The following is a 21,731-nucleotide window of genomic DNA, read 5'->3' on the forward strand; positions in this document are numbered from 1 at the left end:
TAATTTTCGTTACAGGCAAGATGAAACACGTTTATAACCTGTCGAAGTTGGTTGATTTAGATTATTTAAAGAGGATATAAGATTTTATGATTCTGTTAATAATTCAGGGTATCGTATATATGTACTGAAATTTTATTGATTAGTATGGCGGTGTTGTCTTAGAATCATTAACATGAATATTTGTTAAATTTAATTTGTTGCCAATAGATCAAGATTTCAACGAATTTTTTTCATTCGAAGAAGACATTACAGACAAAGTAGACATTTATAATTATAATTAATGAATTCTATCTATATGTATGTTAAACTATGTTGTATGTTGTATGTATATTTAGTGTATATGTGTAAGTGTAGTGTCTCGAAACAATTAAAAATAACTTTATATGTTTCCCCTTAACAAGTTGCTATATCACTATAGTAACTTTATAAGGGTAATGAGACCATTTAGAAACTAAAGCTAAATTAATGGAGAAAATTTAAGTATTCCTTTAATCCTATTAATTGATTCGTGTCGATTCTATTTATTACTAAAGGCACCATTATGCCATTGTATTTTTGTTATAGCAGAGAAATTTACTGTTCAAAATATTTTCATTGAAATTTATAATTATCTGAAAAATTCTTCAATTCTATAGTTCCATTATTATTGTAGTTCCAGCTAATAATAAGTTAATTTAAGACATAATACATATATACTAATATAAATTGATCTTATTTTATAATAAACAATGGTAGCTGTATTACGAAAAATTATGCAGTTAATAACTTGCAGTTATCACAGGTAATTCCTTCAACGGTTTTTAGGAATTTTTGATAACAAATAAAATATGACTTTTGAAGATAATTCTTATCGCTATAGTTAGTAATAAAAATAATACAAAACAATTCACATTTGAAAAACTTACAATTTATTATATTTCAATTTATTATAATTGAATTTAATACAATATTTCTTACTTAGTTTCATATTTCTCCGCTTACGTGTAATTCTTAAATACTTCAATTATATCTCTTTACGTAGCTTTGCTATTTATGCAGTGCCCTATCTTCGACGATTCTAACACGACCGATAGAAAAAATCGTGCAAAAAATAACGAGTCGTCTACCTTGAATAAATAAATGAATATCTACGTTCTTGCTAATTTTCATAACGAGCACAACAAAATTATTGGAAACTTGATCGTTTCAGAATAACAATTTTCTTTCATGTGTTATGTCCTATAAAACGGAAGAATATATGTATTAAAATATTTAAAGAATGTACATATGTTATTAAATAAAGTAAATTGATGAAAAATGTAATTTAGTTTAAAAGTTCCAATATTCTCTAATATATCATAACCCGTAATAGTTAATCTTGCAAATCGCTTTATTCTGTAATAAATGACACTAATAACTACGCCATGAATCAAGTTTTCGTGTTTTAAAATTCTATTCTAAAATTATTTTCATATAATGAATATCAGGATTACACCACATGTCCTTAGAAAGGTATTAGCCATTAAAAGCAGTTTATGTCATAGATTAAATTTTCTAACGTCACTCAAATAAACACGATAATTCACTCTAATCATTGTGAAATGATTATCCGACAAAAAATTGTTTGCAATTAAAAACCTTCTAAAAATGTTCTAACGCCTCCGTATTGTTTGCAATATCGATCTAAAATTCTATGATAAATACATAATGTAATATGTTGTGCACAATATATCATTTATATCAATAATTATATAGCAGGATGTACATATGTAATTTATATCTTTAGCAGAATAGATTAGTAATTAAATATTTTGTAAGCTTGGAACATTTCTAAAATGTTTATAACCTATTGCATATTTAGACTAGTAATCATATTATTAGATATAGTAACTAGTAACCAGGGACGAACTAGGACTTAAACTTTTAGCGGGAGATTACGAACATAACCCTCTATCTTTAGTTCATCTCTTAACTCTTCGATGGTCAATTCGCCCCTGATACTATCCATATATATGCAATATCCAAAATAAAATATGGAACAAAAAGTATTAACATTTAGGTTTAATATTATTTACTTTAGCAAAACGTAATATTTTCAAGAAATATATTAATCATCATTTTTCCAAATATTACTTATCAACTATTACAAAATAAAAGATAAAAACGGATATCTCTAACAATTTTATTTATGATATTCTTTAATATTTTGTGTTTGCATTTGAACATATTTTGAAATTTTGCGGCTTCGAAACTGTTGATCACGGAACTCTTGAAACGCTCAACAGGTGGCGTATTTGTCCAGTCAAAAATGTAGTATCGATTATTGGTAATTACAGGGCAGTGAATTTTATCAACTAAGTTAAACTAAATTTCAGTATTATTTTAAATTAAATTTTTATTTATTTTAGTTAAATTTAATGTTATATACCAATTCCAAATCAAAACTTCTAAATACAAAAGCTTTGTTACTTAAAAGATATTATTATAACTAATTAAATTGTAATGTAAATTAAATAAATATTATCATTAATTTACATTGCATCCAAATTATATGAAAATAATGTGATATAATAAGTGATTGCGCAACTCATAATATTGATCCCAGTAATTATTTTTAACCTTACATTTTTAAATTTTTGGAGTCAATAACATATTTCTGCTTTCTTTCTTAAACTCCGTATATTTTATGCAATATTTTTAATATTACTGTTTTACGTACAGTGTATGTTACAGCGTTAGTTCCAAGAATAAAAGAAATCATTAGTAAGCAAAAAATAATATTAAGTTAAAATGCATCCAAAATGCGATATTGATTATACATTTCATCCGCAGTCATTGTACTCGCACATTGTTGTTTTCAATAACTGAAAAATTAAATGTTAACACTGTAAACACATTAGGGGATCTAGAACAGACACATTCAAGCATATTTAACAATATAGGAAATGCAATGTTTAATTCTACATTCAAAATTTTACTCTGTATTTTTTAATAACAAATCAAAGGTATCAATTATACTTGATAATTTATAAAAATACTTTACTATGTTCCTACTAAAAAATCACGAATTATAACTCAAAGAAAGGATTCACATTTTCGCGCGCAATATTGATAAGGTCGGCCAAGTGGCGAACCTAACCTAGTCAACCCCCACTTTTTGTTACTTATACCAATCGATACTTCTTTATCGACTGTGCAGTCAGTAAGTCTCCTCAGCGGTCTCGAGCACTGCAGTTGTCGTGACACATTGTGTCGTATTGTGTCGCAATAATATCTTCAAGCTGCTCCTAAAGAAACGAGAGTGAAACAAGCGGTTCGCCAGCACGAGATACGTTCAAACAGAACTAATTCGTGGACTTCTCTCGTACGTATATCATGTAAAACCATGATGAGCCGCGTGTGCTGTTAACTAGTGGATGATTTCGACCGAGAAAGTCTTACTTTCAGTAGCCTTCCGGTTTCTCTTTTCTTCGCGGTATTCTTACCTTTATTTTCCTCACAAATTCAGTGTAGATATGCGTTAAGTGTCGACACGAGTCTTCATTTTCGGAAGTACCCTCTTTCATTTCGGTGATGGATTAAGGACAACGTGGTTCAATCATCAATCTCAGGTGAGTCCACTTGTTCTGTATTGATAGAGCGTCTTTTTATAGGAACATGATATCGAGTATGGTTCATTGTATTTAATCTGCTACTTAATATTTTATAATGAATTATTTACTTACTTATTAGTTGCTTTAACCTAGATATGATTTATGTTTATATGGCAAATGAAGTATGCTTACACATAGTTTGAATAGAGCAAAATATTGAACTTATAATATACATATAATAATATATCCATTTATTGGCATTGTATCCCGATTACTTAGTTTATAATATATATAATTGGAAAAATAGAACCATTGAGATGGATAACTGATGTAAGGGTACTAATCATTAGGAGGAAAAGAAAGCAGAGCAAAAGGTTGAATGGCGAAGTACTTAATATTCCATAAATTTAAGTATACAAATTATTAAAACCTAGTTGAATATATGTTTCTTTAAAATTGCCGGGAATAAGCGCTTCTCATCGATTAAAATGGTGAATGCAAGAATACACGAAATTGGAAAGTATTAAGCACAAGAATTAATAAAAAAAAGATAAATATGAATTATATAGAATTAAAATAACTAAAAGAATTAGATAATAAAAAATTAATAAACAAAAATGATAAAATTAAAAAATTTCATTAATTGAAAAATTGTGGTTAAAAATTTCTATTCAATTTAATACTTAGTTAAATTAATGAATGAATAAGTATGAATGAACAAGGAAATAGAAATATTATTAAATTCTGAATAAATATTGGTACAGCGAATCCAAAGTTGATCCAAGTTAAGTTTATAAACAAGAAGTCGACTATGTAAATAAATATATGTTTTCTCGTCTGAATCAATCAGGTGATATATGGATAACCAGAAAATCATTATCTCTAATTAACAAAATATTTAACATATTGTAAAATAGTTAACACAATTTATGTGGGTTAACATTTTTCTATTGATAACGTGGTTGTGAAATTTCAAGGATACTTTAGTTTCTCTTTTAGATTTAACGTTCTCTAGACAACGAATTTATCGAGCAGGATATTGTTCACGATATAAAGATATGTACATACGAGTATATCCAATAAGTTTTTATGGAACAAAGTTTAAACACATATCACATATAACTTCTTAACATGAGAAGGTTTTCTGCTTATCTTATCTCGTGCAAACAATAATTAATACATTTATATACTTCTAGTGTATAAACAAGAAAGAAAAGTATTAATGATTAATAAATATATTCAGTAAACACTTAAGGCGTAATCTCACTATTTAAAAGGAAATTTAAGTCAACATTATTTTTGTTAGGAATTATAACTACTTTAATAATGAAAATTTTAACATTCAACTGTAATAATTCAATAATATGAGTAAATACATAATAACAATTCAAAAATAAATATACTATTAAACGTAAATATCAAATATACATATATAATAATGGTAAAAACATAAAACATGGCTTTACCCTTCGATTAAAAAATAATTCAAATTTTAATATAGAAATATTTCATTCTAACGACGAACGAATTCTATAGTCTATAAAATATGGAATTCAACGATAAATTGCCATATTTACGAAGCAAGAATATATTTGAAAACACAGTTTCATTGTCCGATTAAAAAACATACGAAACGTCGCGCCGCACTTATTTGTTTCCCGTTAAACTTTTAATCATCGAGAGCACGATAATACGTGTCGAGAGTCATTCATTAATAAAAATATTCGTGATTTCTAACGAGAGTCTGTAAATTATCCGCGAGATGCCCCGCGGACGACCTTCCATTTATCATCATCGTTAAGTTGATACACATGCAACTTCTCAAATTTTTATGCAATCTTCTTAAATGCGTATTTGAGTGCATGTGGTTTGTATTTCATGCGTTACATCATTGGAAATTCGGTTGATAACAAAGTATACTACATTACTGTCTCTAAATTCGGAGGTTAACCATTTATAAAGGCGCGCACACATTGTAATGTTCGCGCATCGCCACTATCCATCGACCGGCACGTAGCAATTTTGAACATGAGACAACACGGTAATAACAGTGAAAATACGGAGTATTATTTTCATAGAGGAAACAAAGGTAAAAATTACTGCATTACAGAGATCGCTTAACCCGTTTAAATATACATAGCTTCCACTTGTATAACAACTTTCGAAGATCATAAAGGAACGAACTGTTCCTCACTTTAAGTGAGTCATCCCTCGACTGCAACTGACGGATTATATAATGAAGAAGTATATAGCAACATGTGCGACAACCACGTAACTGTACAGAGTAGTAACTATGGCATAATCGACGATAGTATGATTCTACGTGAAAAAAAACAGCTAGAAAATATAGAATAAAATTTATTCATATGGCGCTTCGTTTTTGAAAAAATCGAGTTTGAAAGTTTGTCAAGTATCGTTAATTTAGATATTAATGTATTAAATGCTCCTTTTTTCCTATGAAAGTAGAATATGAGGTTTGTTCGGCTAAAATTAGCTCGGTTGAAACAGTGCATCGCCTCAGATTGAGAGAGCAATGATCGCTTTCGCGCTTTTTTCCTGCTACGCGTCCCGGCTAGAAAGGCACTCGCTGCCTCTTGCAGACACGTCACGTATCCTCTCGCCTGTACTTAATGCTCGCGTATTAGGTAAATTTGTGTAGAAATATATTAACATCGAATAAGATAAAATACCAACAAAACTAATATTATTATATTTATATTTATCATTTAAACGAACGATTTCTTTTGTCTTTTACGTGACCTCCTTGAATAACATGCAACTTAGGAAAATGTCATACGTCATATAGAGACTTGAAATAAGTATGCACATCCATAATCGGCGCAATGAATCAGTAGAGTGAATCACCAATCGTTACTCAGAAATGAAACCAGAAAGAAGAATATGTAATTGTTCGAATTAAATAACCTCGCATCAATAGCTTTCGTATTAAATTAAAGTAACCATTCGCTGTTACAATATAAATATAACGATTTTAACATTTACCAAACCCGGTCAAATAAGTGGTATAAAAATTTAATTTAAAATTATACATTCATTGTAATTTCTTTTATTCGTCTAACTTTGATGTAAATTCTTATATTAACAGAAATTGAGAAATTGATTGGTCATATAATATAAAAATTTGCGTAAAGTTAAATGAACAAAAGAAGTAACAACGAATATACAATTTTAAGCGAAATTTTAAAATCGGTCATTTGGTCAGGTAAGGTTAGTCGAGTTTTTATGTCTTTATGATTTTGCAAGAGCTCCGCATTAAAATGTTAAATTGATGTAATACACGTAATGTACATATTAATATACGGTGTCCGCAAGAATAAATTACGAGTTTGTATATATTACCTTAAATTGCAGTTAACATTATTGGATCTGATCGCATTTTTTTTTTTCTTTTTTTTTGCATATAGTTCACAGGATAATCATTTAACCAATTAGCTGTTGCCGACGTCTTGGAAATGGTTCTCTTTTTTTTATTTAATTTATACTTTACAATTTGTGCAGCTGTACATTTGATAAATTTTTCTAACTCTTGGAAATGTGTGTACCTAAAATGTACATGCGATGACGAGTATACTCATAAAAAATAATTAACTAGTTAACATATTGACACTATATTTTAATTTTATTTTAGTGTATAATTATTTTCGATCTAGCTTTTCCCCCAATTAATTCGCTGCGTGTAAGAAATCTCCATTAACAATATACATATATATAATAATATTTAGTAATAACAATCTTTTTCTATATAACTTCAGATCAATTAATTATGACAAAATCAAATATACGAATATAGATCTTAAATGTGTTCGTAGGAAGCAGTAAATCGCAAGAACTGCTAAGATGCCGATAGAATTCTTGGACCGGCTTCCAATGCCAAATCTCCGGCTGTATACGGCAATAAGCTTCGGCGTGTTATCCTGCTCGATATACTATGCCGTTCAAATCATCAAAGACCCGGCATGGAAGATCACTCACACTTACGTGGACTCCGAAAATGACTCGGTCAACAACATCGACTTCGATCCGAGGGATTCCGCGATGTATATGAAGGAGTTGCTCGAGTGCATGCTCGACGAGCCTATCTGCATCTGGGTAAGTGGTACACGACGATTCATTCGCACGAATTTGGTTTTCAGTCTGATGTCCTCAAACACCGAGATTCCATTTGCTCTTATGAAAATGTAGGATATTCCTGACAGAAGTGGACGTCATTATTATCATAGTTTTAATATTAGAACTACCAGTCGAAATGACTGGTCTTAGGCTTTTTATTTTTGTTGATGATTTTATCCCTTATTTTCACGTTATCCGAATAAAAATTTGCCCAACTCCAACTGTATTTATCGACGTACTGTGAATTTTTATGCATTTTTAAGCGTAGAATCCGATATGAACTACCCTTTGTAATTATCAAGACATTTGCCAAAATTAAGTAACAAAAGATGAAAAAATATGTATGTACTTGTCATATATGCATATTTCTCTTGTAATCTTAACTTATGAACTGGTATGTATTTAGATATTTGCGTTTCGACGTGTTAAAAAAATAACTATTTACTATAAAATAATATCCAGTCGTGTTCACCTATATAATTATTTGCCTGTATAAGTATTTGATAACACGGAACTCGCTAAGTCACGATAAGGTAAAATAATTTTATACGTTCGGACGGTGTAATATTCACGTATTTACGTGCAAAACTTTCACGCTATCGTAATTAGAACATGAACGTGAGAAATGAAAGATAAGGCTCTTATCCGGAAGTATTCTTGAGTTCAGGCTACGCTTTACCAATGTTCTTATTACGAACAAGAGCTCTTAAATTGCGTCTTAGAAAATAATCAAGACAAATATTTACATAAAAATTCAACAAGTGATTCAAAATCATTTTTACTACATCAGGAAAAGAATAATTCTACCATTAAACATGTTCTAAGAAGTTAACGACAAATTTAAGATAACATCAAATACTTCTCTATCATTTTTGCATAGTGCACAAAGAATATTTAAAAAAAAGGAAACAAAAAAGAATAGTTTCTTTCCTATATATTAATTGTATTCATTTAATATACGGAATGACTCAGCCTCTTCCGGCCAAACGTTGTCGGTACATTTTATAACGTACGTTCATAAGTCAAGATAAGAAAAAGATGTTATATAAATGTATGTCGTTGGAAATATTGTTCAATACACAAATACATGTAACATACAAAACTATGTTAAATACATAACAAAGAAAGAAAAGATACACGAAATGACCGGTACATAAGTAAAAATAGAATGGATAGACTAAAAATATCTATGTCTAAGATTATAAATAATAATGTAGAAATAATCACGGTATTATTTCTACAATTCTAAGTAGAATTCCGTTTCAAAATTCCGTTTCACCATTCCTATCGATGGAAGCTTATAAAAAAAATTGATTCTACGTTCCTTTCTAGACTGTACCTATATCGACGGAAAAAATTGAAACACCCTGTATATTTCAGATTTTCTCCTTCCACAAATATTAAGAACATAATTTAATAAATAACCGGAATTTCTTCCAAAATTAATATTAATTTTTATTTAGATGGAGACATGGTTACGTTTAGTTTAGCCTTTTCAATCCGAATCACTGACTTAATACATAGAACGTTAAGGTTACATATGACGTACAAACCTGTAGTACAGGTTAAAAACATTAAGTTATCCCAAAAGTTTCTTTCGTTTTTATAAGGAAATAATAGACGCACAACATTTTTTGTTTTATATTTTCTTCTATCGCTACAAAATGATTGTAGCGATCATAATTAAAAAATTAAAAAATAAAAATCATACATAATTCAGTGAAATAATATAAAAGAAAAAATGCGCGTCTGTTATTTACTTATAAAACGAAAAAAACTTTTCGGACAATCTAATACACTTAAAGAAGAAGAAACGAAGGAGAAATGTTTTTTACTTTATATAGCCATTTTTAATCATTTTATTTCTATGAAAGTAATCGAGCAGTGCGTCCATTTTAGAAGCCAATAACATCCGGTGAATATGTATACGCGCATTGAACGAAATGTAGCAGAACACGTGGCCAATGAGTACGTGTCTCCTCAGGGGCAATTTATATCGACTATTCCATAACTAGCGAACTTTCTCCTTTCTCCTGGTGTTACTGCCATGATAAATGCGTCGTTTCTGAGTAAGTAAACGATCTGTCTCACCACAGGCATACAACTAGTCCCGTTTTCAGTTTCTCGAAACGTATCCTTTCTCGCTCTCTATCACACAGGAGTCAGGTTACGAAAGTATTCTATCGCACGTATACGCTACTATATAAGTTTTCTAACGAAAAGTAAAGTAGAACAGACGAATTCTGGGACAATAATCATGGAATTATTCTATAGATTTATAATAAATTTATAATTAGCATATAAATTATAACTTGATTGGTTTACTTACTTATTTCAGTGATAGTCTAATAAAATGTATACCTTCGGAAAAATTCGCCTAACACGACATAAATTGAGTTTGTCAATCTGAAGATGCAAGGAGAACCAATAACCCTTGAACACTCAACAAGCAATATCGACTTCTAATAATATATCTTGACACAGTTTTTTTAATGATACTTAAGGCACGGAGAAAAGTTCGGGGATGTACTTTAAATTCTAAAAAGTAACAATAAAAGAAGTTTAAGGAGTTCTAAATTCTTTATCGTACTCTGTATAACGATATTCTTTTGACAAATTTTTCATTTATTTTTTAACGAGACAGATAATTAATTTTTCCGATAAAACGTTCGACTAAAATGTTTTCAATAATTCTAATAACCGATACTGCGATATTATTTTCTTCCAAAATTAGAAAAAGGATTAGAAAAACAAGAATGGAAAGTACGATCACGTCTACTACAACGTTAAAAAATTTGATGTTTCTGTTGTAAGGTTCCGATTTACAAAGGAACGAGAAATTTTTTAGGTGTCATTAACCTTTCGAAAACTTTATTAAACACTCGTTTCTTGTTCGTCGATGTGGGTAAAAGTTACGAGCGTACGCAATTATTCTATCATCTATGACTTCGTATACTTAACATAAGATATGTAACTATGCTTACATATTTTCGCAAATGAAGTCGCAGCCATCGTCTTACGCGCATGGTAACGCTGTGCAAGAAGTAACTCCGTGTAATTCCACCTGTTTTTGTGTTATTATACTAGAAAACGTGTGCTTTAAGAAAAACACGTTTTATTTTTAAAATATGGCTTACATTAACTCTCAGTGAGTAAATTGGGTCGTTTGCATCTGTATATAATTTGTTTACTGTTCCAAGCTTCCAAAAACAAAATAATTCTTTTTATAATACGTACGAATAGCTTTTCTTTTACAAATTTTTGAACAAATGTAAAATTCTATGTACTTAATGATTTTTAATGATTTTAACTATTCGTCGTGTCTTAAGAGGAATAAATCGCAATTTACCACGCATTTATAGATAATCTTATGTATATTCCAATAGTTTTTTCGCCCGGAAATATTACAAATCAATGCAAAATGTACAGTTAATGTTATTCCCTAAAGACTCAAGGAAGAAAATAATTAGAAAAAAAAGTGCGTCCACGCGATGACTGGACATAAACGATATTGAGGTCTGCAAGGATAACCAGGATTAATGTCAGGATTAAAAAATCATGATGACTTTTCTTTTCGTTCTTCTTCTGTTTTTTTGTTTGACGTTAATATATGAGAAACGCAGAAAAAAACGCATCCGCAGGTAGAAAAATGTCAGCATAATAATTGTAGTTCATGCAAAACGGGCAAAACTGGACGTTTGAATTTGCAATCAATATTACCGTACAGTAGAGTGTAATATAATAGAGTGGATAAGAGGGGAGGTAGATATATAAGAAGCGAAATAGGTATAAGAAATGTAAAACCGAAAGTTCGTCCAAAGCCGAAAGTCACGAACTAAGCAATAATAAATAAATAAATAAATAATATTACCATACAGTACACATGGCATACATGGCCTTTACATACATAGAATAACCAATTTCGGCTTATAAATTAGTATGTAAATCTAACTCGGACGGATGCTTACCAAATACAATTGTAATAAATTAAAGATGAATGAAATTTTATAGCGAATCAGATATATTCTTATTATTAGATCGGTATATATGAAATTTTGTTTCTTTGAAGTTTGAATCTACTTCAATGTTGTTTCCACTTTAATGTTTCAGAAAAATGTAATTCTAATCCTTTATTCGACAAAATAATACAACTAATTCTCGATATTAAAAATATAATAAATTTCCCTACAATGTCAAATCTATGTGAAACCATTCTGCGATCTTAATTCTCTATAAAATAATCCTTTCAGACTAATAAATTGTTCCACATTCTCGAATTAAATTTAAAGATTGAAATAACCGATGCTTCAGTTGAAACTAAAATTATCTGTCCTTTCAAGTCGGTTTGGCAAACAGCAACGTTGTTGGTATACGACTTATATCAGACGTTGCTTCTTACTTCCTACCTTCTTTGCCAAAGAGAAAGAATTCTCCTGATACAATTAAGGCTATCAAGGATATAAATAAACAAAGTGAAAACGAAAAGTGTTTAAATCTGCGATTGTAAAAAATTTCAGTAAATATTTACGGTAGAGTCGACATCATTGATTGGTAGGATCTGAAAAAATGTCAAGGTCAATGTCCCGAACGATTTCATGTACATATGTATGTATACAAGCGACTTTCAGCTTTGGTTTCGAAGGCCTACGTGAAAGTATTTTTAATGCTACCTTCATCGTACATTTTTAAAATTTTGGTTAGATCAAGATAGATTAGATTTTTTTTAGGGTACCTCTTAGAGCGAGAGAAAGAGATTTTTTAAGCAATAGAAAAGCCAAAGAACGCAGTAAATCTTCCAAAAATATTTATTCCATATTTGCTTCAAGTTTCATTATGCAGCCTTCTCTAACATCTCCAATTTTTGTTCTTTTTCTTCAGTTTTAAGAATCTTTCCCTGTGCTTTTTCGTAACCTTGGAAGTTACACGTGTGACAGTCACATGTGAACCAACTGTAAATGAATTTCTTTCTAATTTGTCTTCCCTGGTAAAGACGCAGAAACGTTTCATAGCAGTTTAGAAATTATCCACTCTTCTTGGTTACTTTCCTGTCATATACACAGTTTTTCTTTAGTTATTTATTTAATTTGTACTTTACAATTTGTCCAGCTGCACGTTCGATAAATTTTTTCTAACTTTACTGTTAAATAACATGTGGATAGCTACCCTCGCCAGGATACTATTTTCGGGTTTGTCTATTTTATTTCTTTAGTGAAGTCAGAGGGGCGTTTTCTTTTTAGTCTTTTCTATTCACAGTGACTGTAAAAAGTATTGGCACGATTCCAGTCAAATTTATAAGTACTTACATGTTGAACTTAATCCCATTATTAATTATTAGACCGCGGATCTTCATGCAGATTAATATTTTTGAAACAATAATTTAAAAACTGGTTTCTACAAGATTGTTTTATCTATCGTATTTTACAGAAAGTACTGGATATTTGATATATTTTTTTTATATCATGTTTGTTACAGCGCAACAATAACATTCTAAAGCCATCAAGTCTTTAGAAATAGTTTAAACGATATGGAAGTTCTTTGAATTAGCGTATTTTTTCCTTTTCTTAAAGTTAACGCGGTTTATCATTAATCACTTTTATCACGCGTTTATCATTAATCGAACACTCGAGCGTCTCACGTGGTCACCTCAAGGACTATTGCTACCCTGATGTGACCGATACGTAGATGTTGGAGCTGGGGATCGCGCTGGATGGTACCCCGCTGGGGGTAGCCACCAACATGCTAATTTAACTGTTAAAAAATTCCACCAAATGTCCAAATTGGACAAATTGTGAATTTCAATAAAAAAAAAAAAAAAAAATGTTGGAGTTTCTCCTTCTTTGTAACGTGCACTCGCCAATTACTTCCTCCACCTCGAATAAACACCAAATCAGAAAATTCCAGTGTCCACGCCTAGTGACTTTCCTAACTCAAAACATCGTCCCTAATATCATCAATCCGCAGTAGAGGACTTCCTCAAGTAAATACGAATTTTTTCTACGAATCTACGCCCCTATCCTGTTTCTCTTTCCGAACTGTCTATCGTATTATATTGCATTTTGAGGCAATCGAGTAAAAGTGTTGAAGTAATTCTCATTTCTAGGAAAACTCTACATCTTCTTTATTGTTTAGTTTTCCTAGTCTAACAGTAAAACAATTTGAAGGGTTTCTCAGCCTCATAGCATTTTTAGCAACATGCCTTGCACAAATGATGCAGCAGTTTTCGTAATTATAGAAATACCCATAGCCCGACGGCTTCGAAGCTCTGTTCTAATGTAACGCTGCCAGTGTCACGTAAAATAAAAAAGGGGAAGTTCCGATGAAGAGAAAAATAAAATGTAAAAAAAAATAAAAAAAGAGAATTTATTTTTGAACACTTGGTTTATACCGATTACGATTTAATTCTGAGCTTCAGCCGTGACTTCCCAAGCTGTAGCTCTTACAATTTCACTTTCGGTGGCATCTGTTTCTTTTTTGCTTTGTCACCCCTCGATATCCTCACTATCCACGCGTTTGTTAGGCGTCCGTGACCGTTGCCACGCACGTTCTTCTCGAACATTCGCCGGAAGGACCGTTGGGATATTGATGGTTCATTAGGCACTTCGCTTCGCCGAAATATATTGTTGCCGAGTGCCACTACATTTTTGTCTCTTGATTTAATTTACACTGTACTTATGCTTGTACCTATTCTTACATTTATACTTAAATATATTTTTTATTAAAATATATTTTTATTATATATTTTTTATATTATTATATTATTTTAAAATATATTTTTATTATACATTCATCCACGCGTTCCTCTATCAGATAATCTCGACAAAATGTTCGCGTGAACTTGATCCCTCGCACTGCAACGATATACGTTTTGTATAATTTTGAATTTTTTAATCTCCCATAAATGCATAACAATCCGCAGTTTGCTAATTACGATATTCTAATATTTTAATTATAATTTTAATATCGATGATATACCTATTTCTATTTTGCTAATCTTTACGCTTAAAATATTCTTTGTTGTTATTTTCTATAGACTTTAATCAACATGGCGTACTGCGTGCTAATTCTGCTGGGTAAAACAATTCAGAAGCTCGTATTCGCCGAGTTGCGAGTCTCGGAAAGACAACACCTAAAGGACAAGTTTTGGAACTTCGTGTTCTACAAATTTATCTTCGTATTCGGCGTGCTGAATGTGCAGTACATGGACGAGGTGCTACTGTGGTGGGCTTGGTTCACCGCGCTTGGCTTCCTAAGTCTCCTCAGTCAACTATGCAAGGATCGATTCGAATACGTAAGTGACATACTGTCTGCTGACAATTGCTGAGCTGACCCTGTCCGTGATCCAAATTTCATTAAACACTTCCCAGGATGCTCTAAATTTTTCTTAAAGCAGCAAATATTTTGAGTTCCTCTAAATCAATCCTTAGATATATTGTTATTAGGAAAAAATATTGATAAAATATTTGTTTTCAGTATATCTCTATTTAAAGTTTGAAGCTAAAGCTTAGAACATATTAGGATTGTAAAAGAAATTAAATTATATAAATATTCCATTTATGATATTACTATTACTTATATTACTTATAGCATTGAAACTGTAATGAATTACGTTGAGATATGACTTTTATGATATTCTTATTTCGCAGGAAAATGTACAACAAAATTTGCTTTGTCTAAAAAGTATTCCAAACTTTTGAACAAAAACTTATAACATAGGGGAAAAGATCATAATGTCATCAAAGAGATAATTCTGAGACTTGGCATTCCCATCAAATTCCAACTTTTAAAATTTTTTTCATTCGGAAGATCATGATAAAGCTATATCGTACAGTAAATGTCGTAGTAAACTCAGTGAGATTGCTGAATATATTAGCATATTTTAAACAGGAACGTGAATTCGGAACGCACGCGTCGTTAAAGTTGGCACGTGCCCCAAAACGACATCTTGTGAAATTTCTCAACAGATCTGTATTGTATTGTCTCTCTGGTAGGCACATATGCTACGTAATATCTTTCTGTCTATATCTTTCGCGTGTATTTCCACGATGAATCAATCTCGCTTGTTTATTTGGTTTAACTAGCGACGTGAGAAGTTACACGTTCGACGGGTGAAATAAATAGCCAGCAATGATCTTGAAATTATAGTAGCGCTTATCAGGCCAGTTATCGAAAGGAATATAAAGGAATAGGTGTATATATATATATATGTACTTCTAGGAAATCCTCAGTATCTTTCTTCCACGTTGAACGCACATGTAATAAAGTTACTTTATACGTTTATATACGTGCGTATATATGTATGTATGTATTCTATTTTCTGCTGAGGATGGGTTGCTATGTGCCCTTGGCATCACAGGCAACATCCCTTGAAGAAGTCGCTTCAGAGGTCATTGGCCCTTATATTACCCAACGAACTTTCCAGTCTTTTATTTCGTTCCATTTCCTGGGTACCCTGAGGCGTTCTTTTATACAGGGTATATATTAGTACAACCGGCCAGGGAATGATTCTACATTAAAAAGTAAGTTGAAAAGAAAGGATAAGATTTTTTCATTTAAGGCTCAGTTTCTGAGCACATCAAGTACAAAAATCTTTTCGGTACACATATACTCGATCAAGTCTCAATTCATAGTGAATTTCAATGACCGATTGTACTACCATTTACTAGACACCCTATATAAGCATATATGTGTATATATATATATATTCTGTTTATTTTTCGACTTTACAGTCGGGAAGAGGGACTTGGCTTACGTATTTCCAACTCTCATCAACTCCCATACTTTTTTTTAGAACACAGATCATATTACACATGAATACTGCATTATTTATTGTCGTATAAAAAATCTACCCAGAAGAAAGTTGAACGAGCACGTGGAATATTGGAAATAATTTTGTTTCAGTGACCTTCTTTTTTAGGGAGATCTCAAGGTTACTAGTATTTTTTTTTTTTTTTTTAAATCTTTTATTTATTTTATTTCCTTTTTAAATTTCATTCCATACCATTTCGATCATTTAGTTTTGAGATATTAGCATCTGTATGTATTAAAATCTTGCGTAATATCTCGATGCACACGGTATCTTAAATTACGCAGTATACCGATTCTTCACGTTTGTATGTAAACATAAATATGATCTCCAGTGACGAGCGATAAGGCAGTAGATGATCACTTAGTATCTCCTTAGTTCTATTGGGACTGTTGAATTTAACAGAATGCGTCATGTACTACAGGAAGAAGTAGATATTGTACTGATGTATGGTGAAAGGCGTCAATCTTTACAAGAAAAGGCTTTACCAAAGAAACGTCAAGCTAAGCGATTATACACTGCCCTATCGCTTGCGATTGAAACTAATATTTATGCCTACATACGAACGTGAAAAATCACGGTATCGCGTAACCCGAGATACCACATAAAATTTGTATACATTTAGATGGGAATATTTTAAAACTAAACGATAGAAATGGTATGGTTCTATTGGTAGTTGAATTTATTTTTCACGTTCTACAAAAATGTCTAAAAATAAATATAGGATTATCAACAAAAAAATACTAGTGATCTTGAGACCTCGTAAAAAAAAGGATCATTAGGAAAAGCTATTTTCAATATTATACGTGCTCCTTGAAACAGTGCAACTTGTCTGAAAAGTTTTTCATGCAACGCAAATAACGCAGATATTTAAATGACCCCATTTAACTAATCTACACTGTATAATATATGGTCGCCCATTTATATTTTACATATTTTTTACTTCAGAAAAAATGTTCAATAAAACAATGACAAGGTTGTAAATGTTATACAGCTACAGTAAATGATTAAAAAATCATTCTTCGTAATTTTGCCAAAATTCTGAAAATTTGTTCAGTAATAGTACTGAAAGATTAAAAAAAAAGAGATATCTTGGCGCGCAGAGTGGTCGGAATCTTTAGCATAAAAACAAAGAATCTTGGCTCCGTTATGCAATGAATTCGCGTGAATCCCGTTAGTATAATCGAATAGAGGTAACCAGGTTATACCTCTCCACAGCTAGAGGACATTCAATTTTTCTTGATCTGTCTCATGCGCGCCATTTTTTAATTCTTTAAAGCATGTTACTCCAATATTTACTTAGTTAAACTTTGATACGTAAATAAAGCTATTTCTCAGATTTATTAATGATATATTTTACTAATTAATAATCACAGTTAATAATAAGTACAATTCAGTAAGTTAAAGTTAAATCAATAAATTAGTATTCGACTGAAGATATTAGATATTTTTTATAATAATTTTGTTATAATTATCATTAGATTGTAATGTATAATTTTTCTGTTTGCATTTAATCACATAATTGAACAAAAAGTACATGTTCTGTAACATTTTTTCAATGTACACGTTAATTTCCGCAAATCTCTTAATTTAAATAATATACGTCTGAAGTTAAATACAGTGGAGTTAGACGTATTTCAGTATATGGATTACATGGATTGTTCTATTTGAATCTATATAATCTTTAACTATAGAATAGTAATGCTTTAATCAAATTGTCTAGTTAAGCTACATAATATTCTGCATAAATATTGTCATTATATAAACAGTAAAATTTCATATTAGTCAAATATTTACATAAAAATAAGTTAATCATTCTAATGAATAATACAAAAATATTTGCTTTTTTTAAACAAATCATTTTTACAAATTATTGTCCATAACCTAATTTAATTGATAAGCATTATAAAAATAAGAATTAATGTTAATAATAATCTATTTTAATATAAGTTATAAATTTTATATTAATTATTATTAAAAAATTTATTATTTTACATACATAAATAATGAAAAACATTACAGAACTTTTAATTATTATTTTCTAGTTATCGTTTTCGCCTACAACGCCAGGTTGGAGTCATGCGAAACTTCTTGGACTTCTCGCGACTATTCTTGCATTATCCTCCTTCATGTTACTCCTATGCACAGCTGCAGCGTTCTTCTTTGTTTCATTCAATACCTTTGTCTTCACTGCAGCTGAGGTAATGTAAACCCTTGTGTGAAAGTAAACAATTCTTCATTGATCACAATACTTGTGACAACTTCGAATACTTTAATTTTGTTTTAGTAACTTTCAGTCTTTTCCACTAACAAAATAGAAGTTGTTATAACCATATAATTCTAATAATGTATTTGCTTGTTAACAGTGCATTTTACTAGGTGTCAGAACAATTCATGTAATGGTGCGATACATAATTCATCTGTATGATACTCGAGGGGCTGGAACCTCTTCACAACGTTCTTGGGACAAAAGGGGTCCTCTAACTTACTACACAGATCTAACAGCAGAATTAATAGTACTAGCTGTAGATTTTCTTCACCATATCCACATGCTACTTTGGAGTAACATATTCCTAAGCATGGCATCCCTTGTAATCTGTATGCAACTTAGGTATCTTTTCTATGAGATACAACGCAAGATCACAAAGCACAGGAACTATCTTGCTGTATTAAATCATATGGAACAAAAGTAAGTACACATTTTTTATAATTGTAATTAGTAGACTATGGATTTTTATACAAAATTTTATACAAATTTATATATTTTTATTTCTAGCTATCCAATGGCAAGTCAGGAAGAGTTAGCAGAGAACTCAGACAACTGCGCCATTTGCTGGGAGAAAATGGAAACAGCTAGAAAGCTACCTTGTGCTCATCTTTTCCACAATTCCTGTTTACAGTCTTGGTTGGAACAGGATACTTCCTGTCCAACTTGTAGGCTTGCCTTAAACATGCAACCTAGCCACCTTGTAAACACACAAGAATTATCAACTGAACTACAAACGCCAGCTAGACGAAATGAGAATCATTTCTTTCATTTTGATGGCTCAAGATATGTGTCCTGGTTACCAAGCTTCTCCGTTGAAGTTTCCCACAATAGACTACGTGGGAATATTTCTACTATTACACATAACAACTCGCAAATGGATACTATGATTAGACAGGTGCGTTAATCGTACATTTTTAATTATTAGAAACTAATACATTATAGTTTTGGGAGAACTTCAATGGTTCAGTAGTAATTATTTTATTAGAATCTAATGACAAATACATAGTAGAAAAAAATTGGTTCAAACTGGGTTCATTCTGTGTTCATTTATTCAAGGACTGCTACATATTGAACTTATTTAATATCAAATAATAATTTTAAATATAGTTTACTTTCATTTTATTCACACATTTCTATTAATCAAATGGAAAAAGAGATGTTTACTTGATTTCTGCGTCATTCGTTCTAATATTAATTTTGTATTATTTATTAAAACAGGTGCAGCAACTGTTTCCACAATTCCCCCGCAATCTAATCGTAGAAGACCTCAGAGGGACGAGATCAATCGAATGGACCGTTGCAAATATTCTGGATGGTGTTTTGATGTCTCCTCATCATATAATCGAAGAGCCGCAATTGGAATCCGTCCTTCAAATCCATACCAGTACCACAGAAACTAGTGTTTCTTTGAATACCTCTTCAATGCCGCTACCTTCAGATCCAAGATTTGATATTCCTCTTGCTGATAGGTATTTCCTTCATTTTCATAATTTATTTCAGACATATTTTAACCTTTTGCGTTTGAGGATTTTTTTCGTCAGGCGTAACAGCAAATCCAGAGAATTTAGCGTATATATGACGCGTGCCCTACAGGTAGCTTAAAATGATTTTATATACAAATCAACTCATAAAAACATTAGCATCTACAGGGAAATCTAGCATAAACAGGGACTATTGCCTCTCACTCGCCACTGGAGTTGCACCATAGAACGCCGTGGCGACTGAGAGTCGCCTCTCGAGCGCAAAGGGTTAAAACAAAATCCATAAAGAAAATGTAAGATATATTCAAAACAGATAATTTTATGTTCCAAATAATATTTCTAAATTTGTTAAATGTGTTTTATTTTCAAGTTATCCATTGTAATATAATTTGATTAATCTGAAAATATTCCTAATGAATAATTACAGCGGTGAAGAACCTTCCAGCCTAGGAGGACGGTTTTCCAAATCATCGTCCGAACGAGAACAAATCCTGCAGCGTCGCAAAGAACTGCTGAGACTCACTGCTAAGGAGAAATATCTCGAGAAGTGTCGAGAAAAGCATGAAGCTGACGAAAGTGTTTCTAATGCCACCTCTTAAAACAGGGAAAACAGAGAGATATATGCTGATAAAAAGTTCTTGATTTTTCGTGCTTCGTAGCAATTATCTTCTTCGAAGAAGAGTATAACGACTGATTTCCTTGAGTACACGTCCACCGACGTTCACTTACTTTTTCCCCGCCTCCTTTTTGTGTTTGCTTACATGCAGTTCTTATTTTCTTTTTTTTTTTTGTGTAGACTATATTCTTTACTCTTTGGTTTGTTCCTAAGCATTTTTGAATGATCTTAATTATTATTGCTCCTACAATGAGAACAATTTTTTAGGCACCAGTTCTCTTTTTTTTTATTCACTTTTCTTTCCTTTTTCCCATAGTCTTTGCACTCATAAATATTGTATTCGCTTTCTTTGATTTTTGTCATATTAAAATCCCGATCTTTAGGAATAGTTTCCTTGAAAATTCTAGACTCCTTACTTGAGAAGGACAGTTTCCTTAAGAATACGTTTTTTATTCTTAAGAAGAGGTAAGGACAATTAACTTAAAGTATTAACGATTTAATTCTTTAGCAATAATAAGAATTAACTTAAAAGTATTACTCGCTTAATTATTTTTAATTCTTTATTTATTAAAGTAATCATTAAGAAATGAAACTTTCCTGAGATCTTAATCTTTTATTTCGTATTTCTTCTTTTTTGTTAACCCATCAAAAATTTTTTCAAGAGCTTCTATGTTATACAGAAAAAAGAAAGTCCTTATACATACATAAGAAATTTAATATCTTATAAACAAGTAATTCTTTTCATTGAATTTAATACTTTTTATCTTAAAAGAAAGTGCTGCTTATATTTTTTCATTTTTCTTAACCGTTTTAACGCTACGCAGCGCGATCGCACTGTTCACGTACTGTGGTGAACTTT

At 31.0% G+C, this 21,731-nt stretch overlaps 1 protein-coding gene across 2 annotated transcripts; it reads left to right on the forward strand.

The window, feature by feature from the left end:
- Nucleotides 1-3,176: 3,176 nt before the first annotated feature.
- LOC100647877 (E3 ubiquitin-protein ligase AMFR) lies at nt 3,177-21,464 on the forward strand. Of its 2 annotated transcripts, XM_003401710.4 has the most exons (9): nt 3,178-3,343; nt 3,488-3,590; nt 7,403-7,682; nt 14,734-14,991; nt 18,552-18,707; nt 18,873-19,195; nt 19,283-19,670; nt 19,994-20,244; nt 20,684-21,464. In XM_003401710.4, the coding sequence occupies exons 3-9, from the start codon at nt 7,431-7,433 to the stop codon at nt 20,853-20,855; spliced, it is 1,800 nt and encodes a 599-aa protein (XP_003401758.3). In that variant the 5' UTR covers nt 3,178-3,343; nt 3,488-3,590; nt 7,403-7,430; the 3' UTR covers nt 20,856-21,464. The 2 variants fall into 2 exon arrangements, with proteins under 2 accessions (XP_012173142.2, XP_003401758.3); XM_012317752.3 differs by having other exon boundaries at nt 3,177-3,590.
- Nucleotides 21,465-21,731: the final 267 nt, after the last annotated feature.

This window comes from Bombus terrestris, chromosome 16 (assembly GCF_910591885.1).
Source record: "Bombus terrestris chromosome 16, iyBomTerr1.2, whole genome shotgun sequence".
Taxonomy (NCBI): domain Eukaryota; kingdom Metazoa; phylum Arthropoda; class Insecta; order Hymenoptera; family Apidae; genus Bombus; species Bombus terrestris.

What these genes read in the sequence shown, in the direction of transcription:
- LOC100647877 (XM_012317752.3), top strand. Translation starts at nt 7,431, where the DNA reads ATGCCGATAGAATTCTTGGACCGGCTTCCAATGCCAAATCTCCGGCTG. An exon ending in ACGAGCCTATCTGCATCTGG is followed by an intron (nt 7,683 to 14,733) that starts GTAAGTGGTACA and finishes TATTTTCTATAG; the next exon opens with ACTTTAATCAACATGGCGTA. An exon ending in TTGTCTTCACTGCAGCTGAG is followed by an intron (nt 18,708 to 18,872) that starts GTAATGTAAACC and finishes GCTTGTTAACAG; the next exon opens with TGCATTTTACTAGGTGTCAG.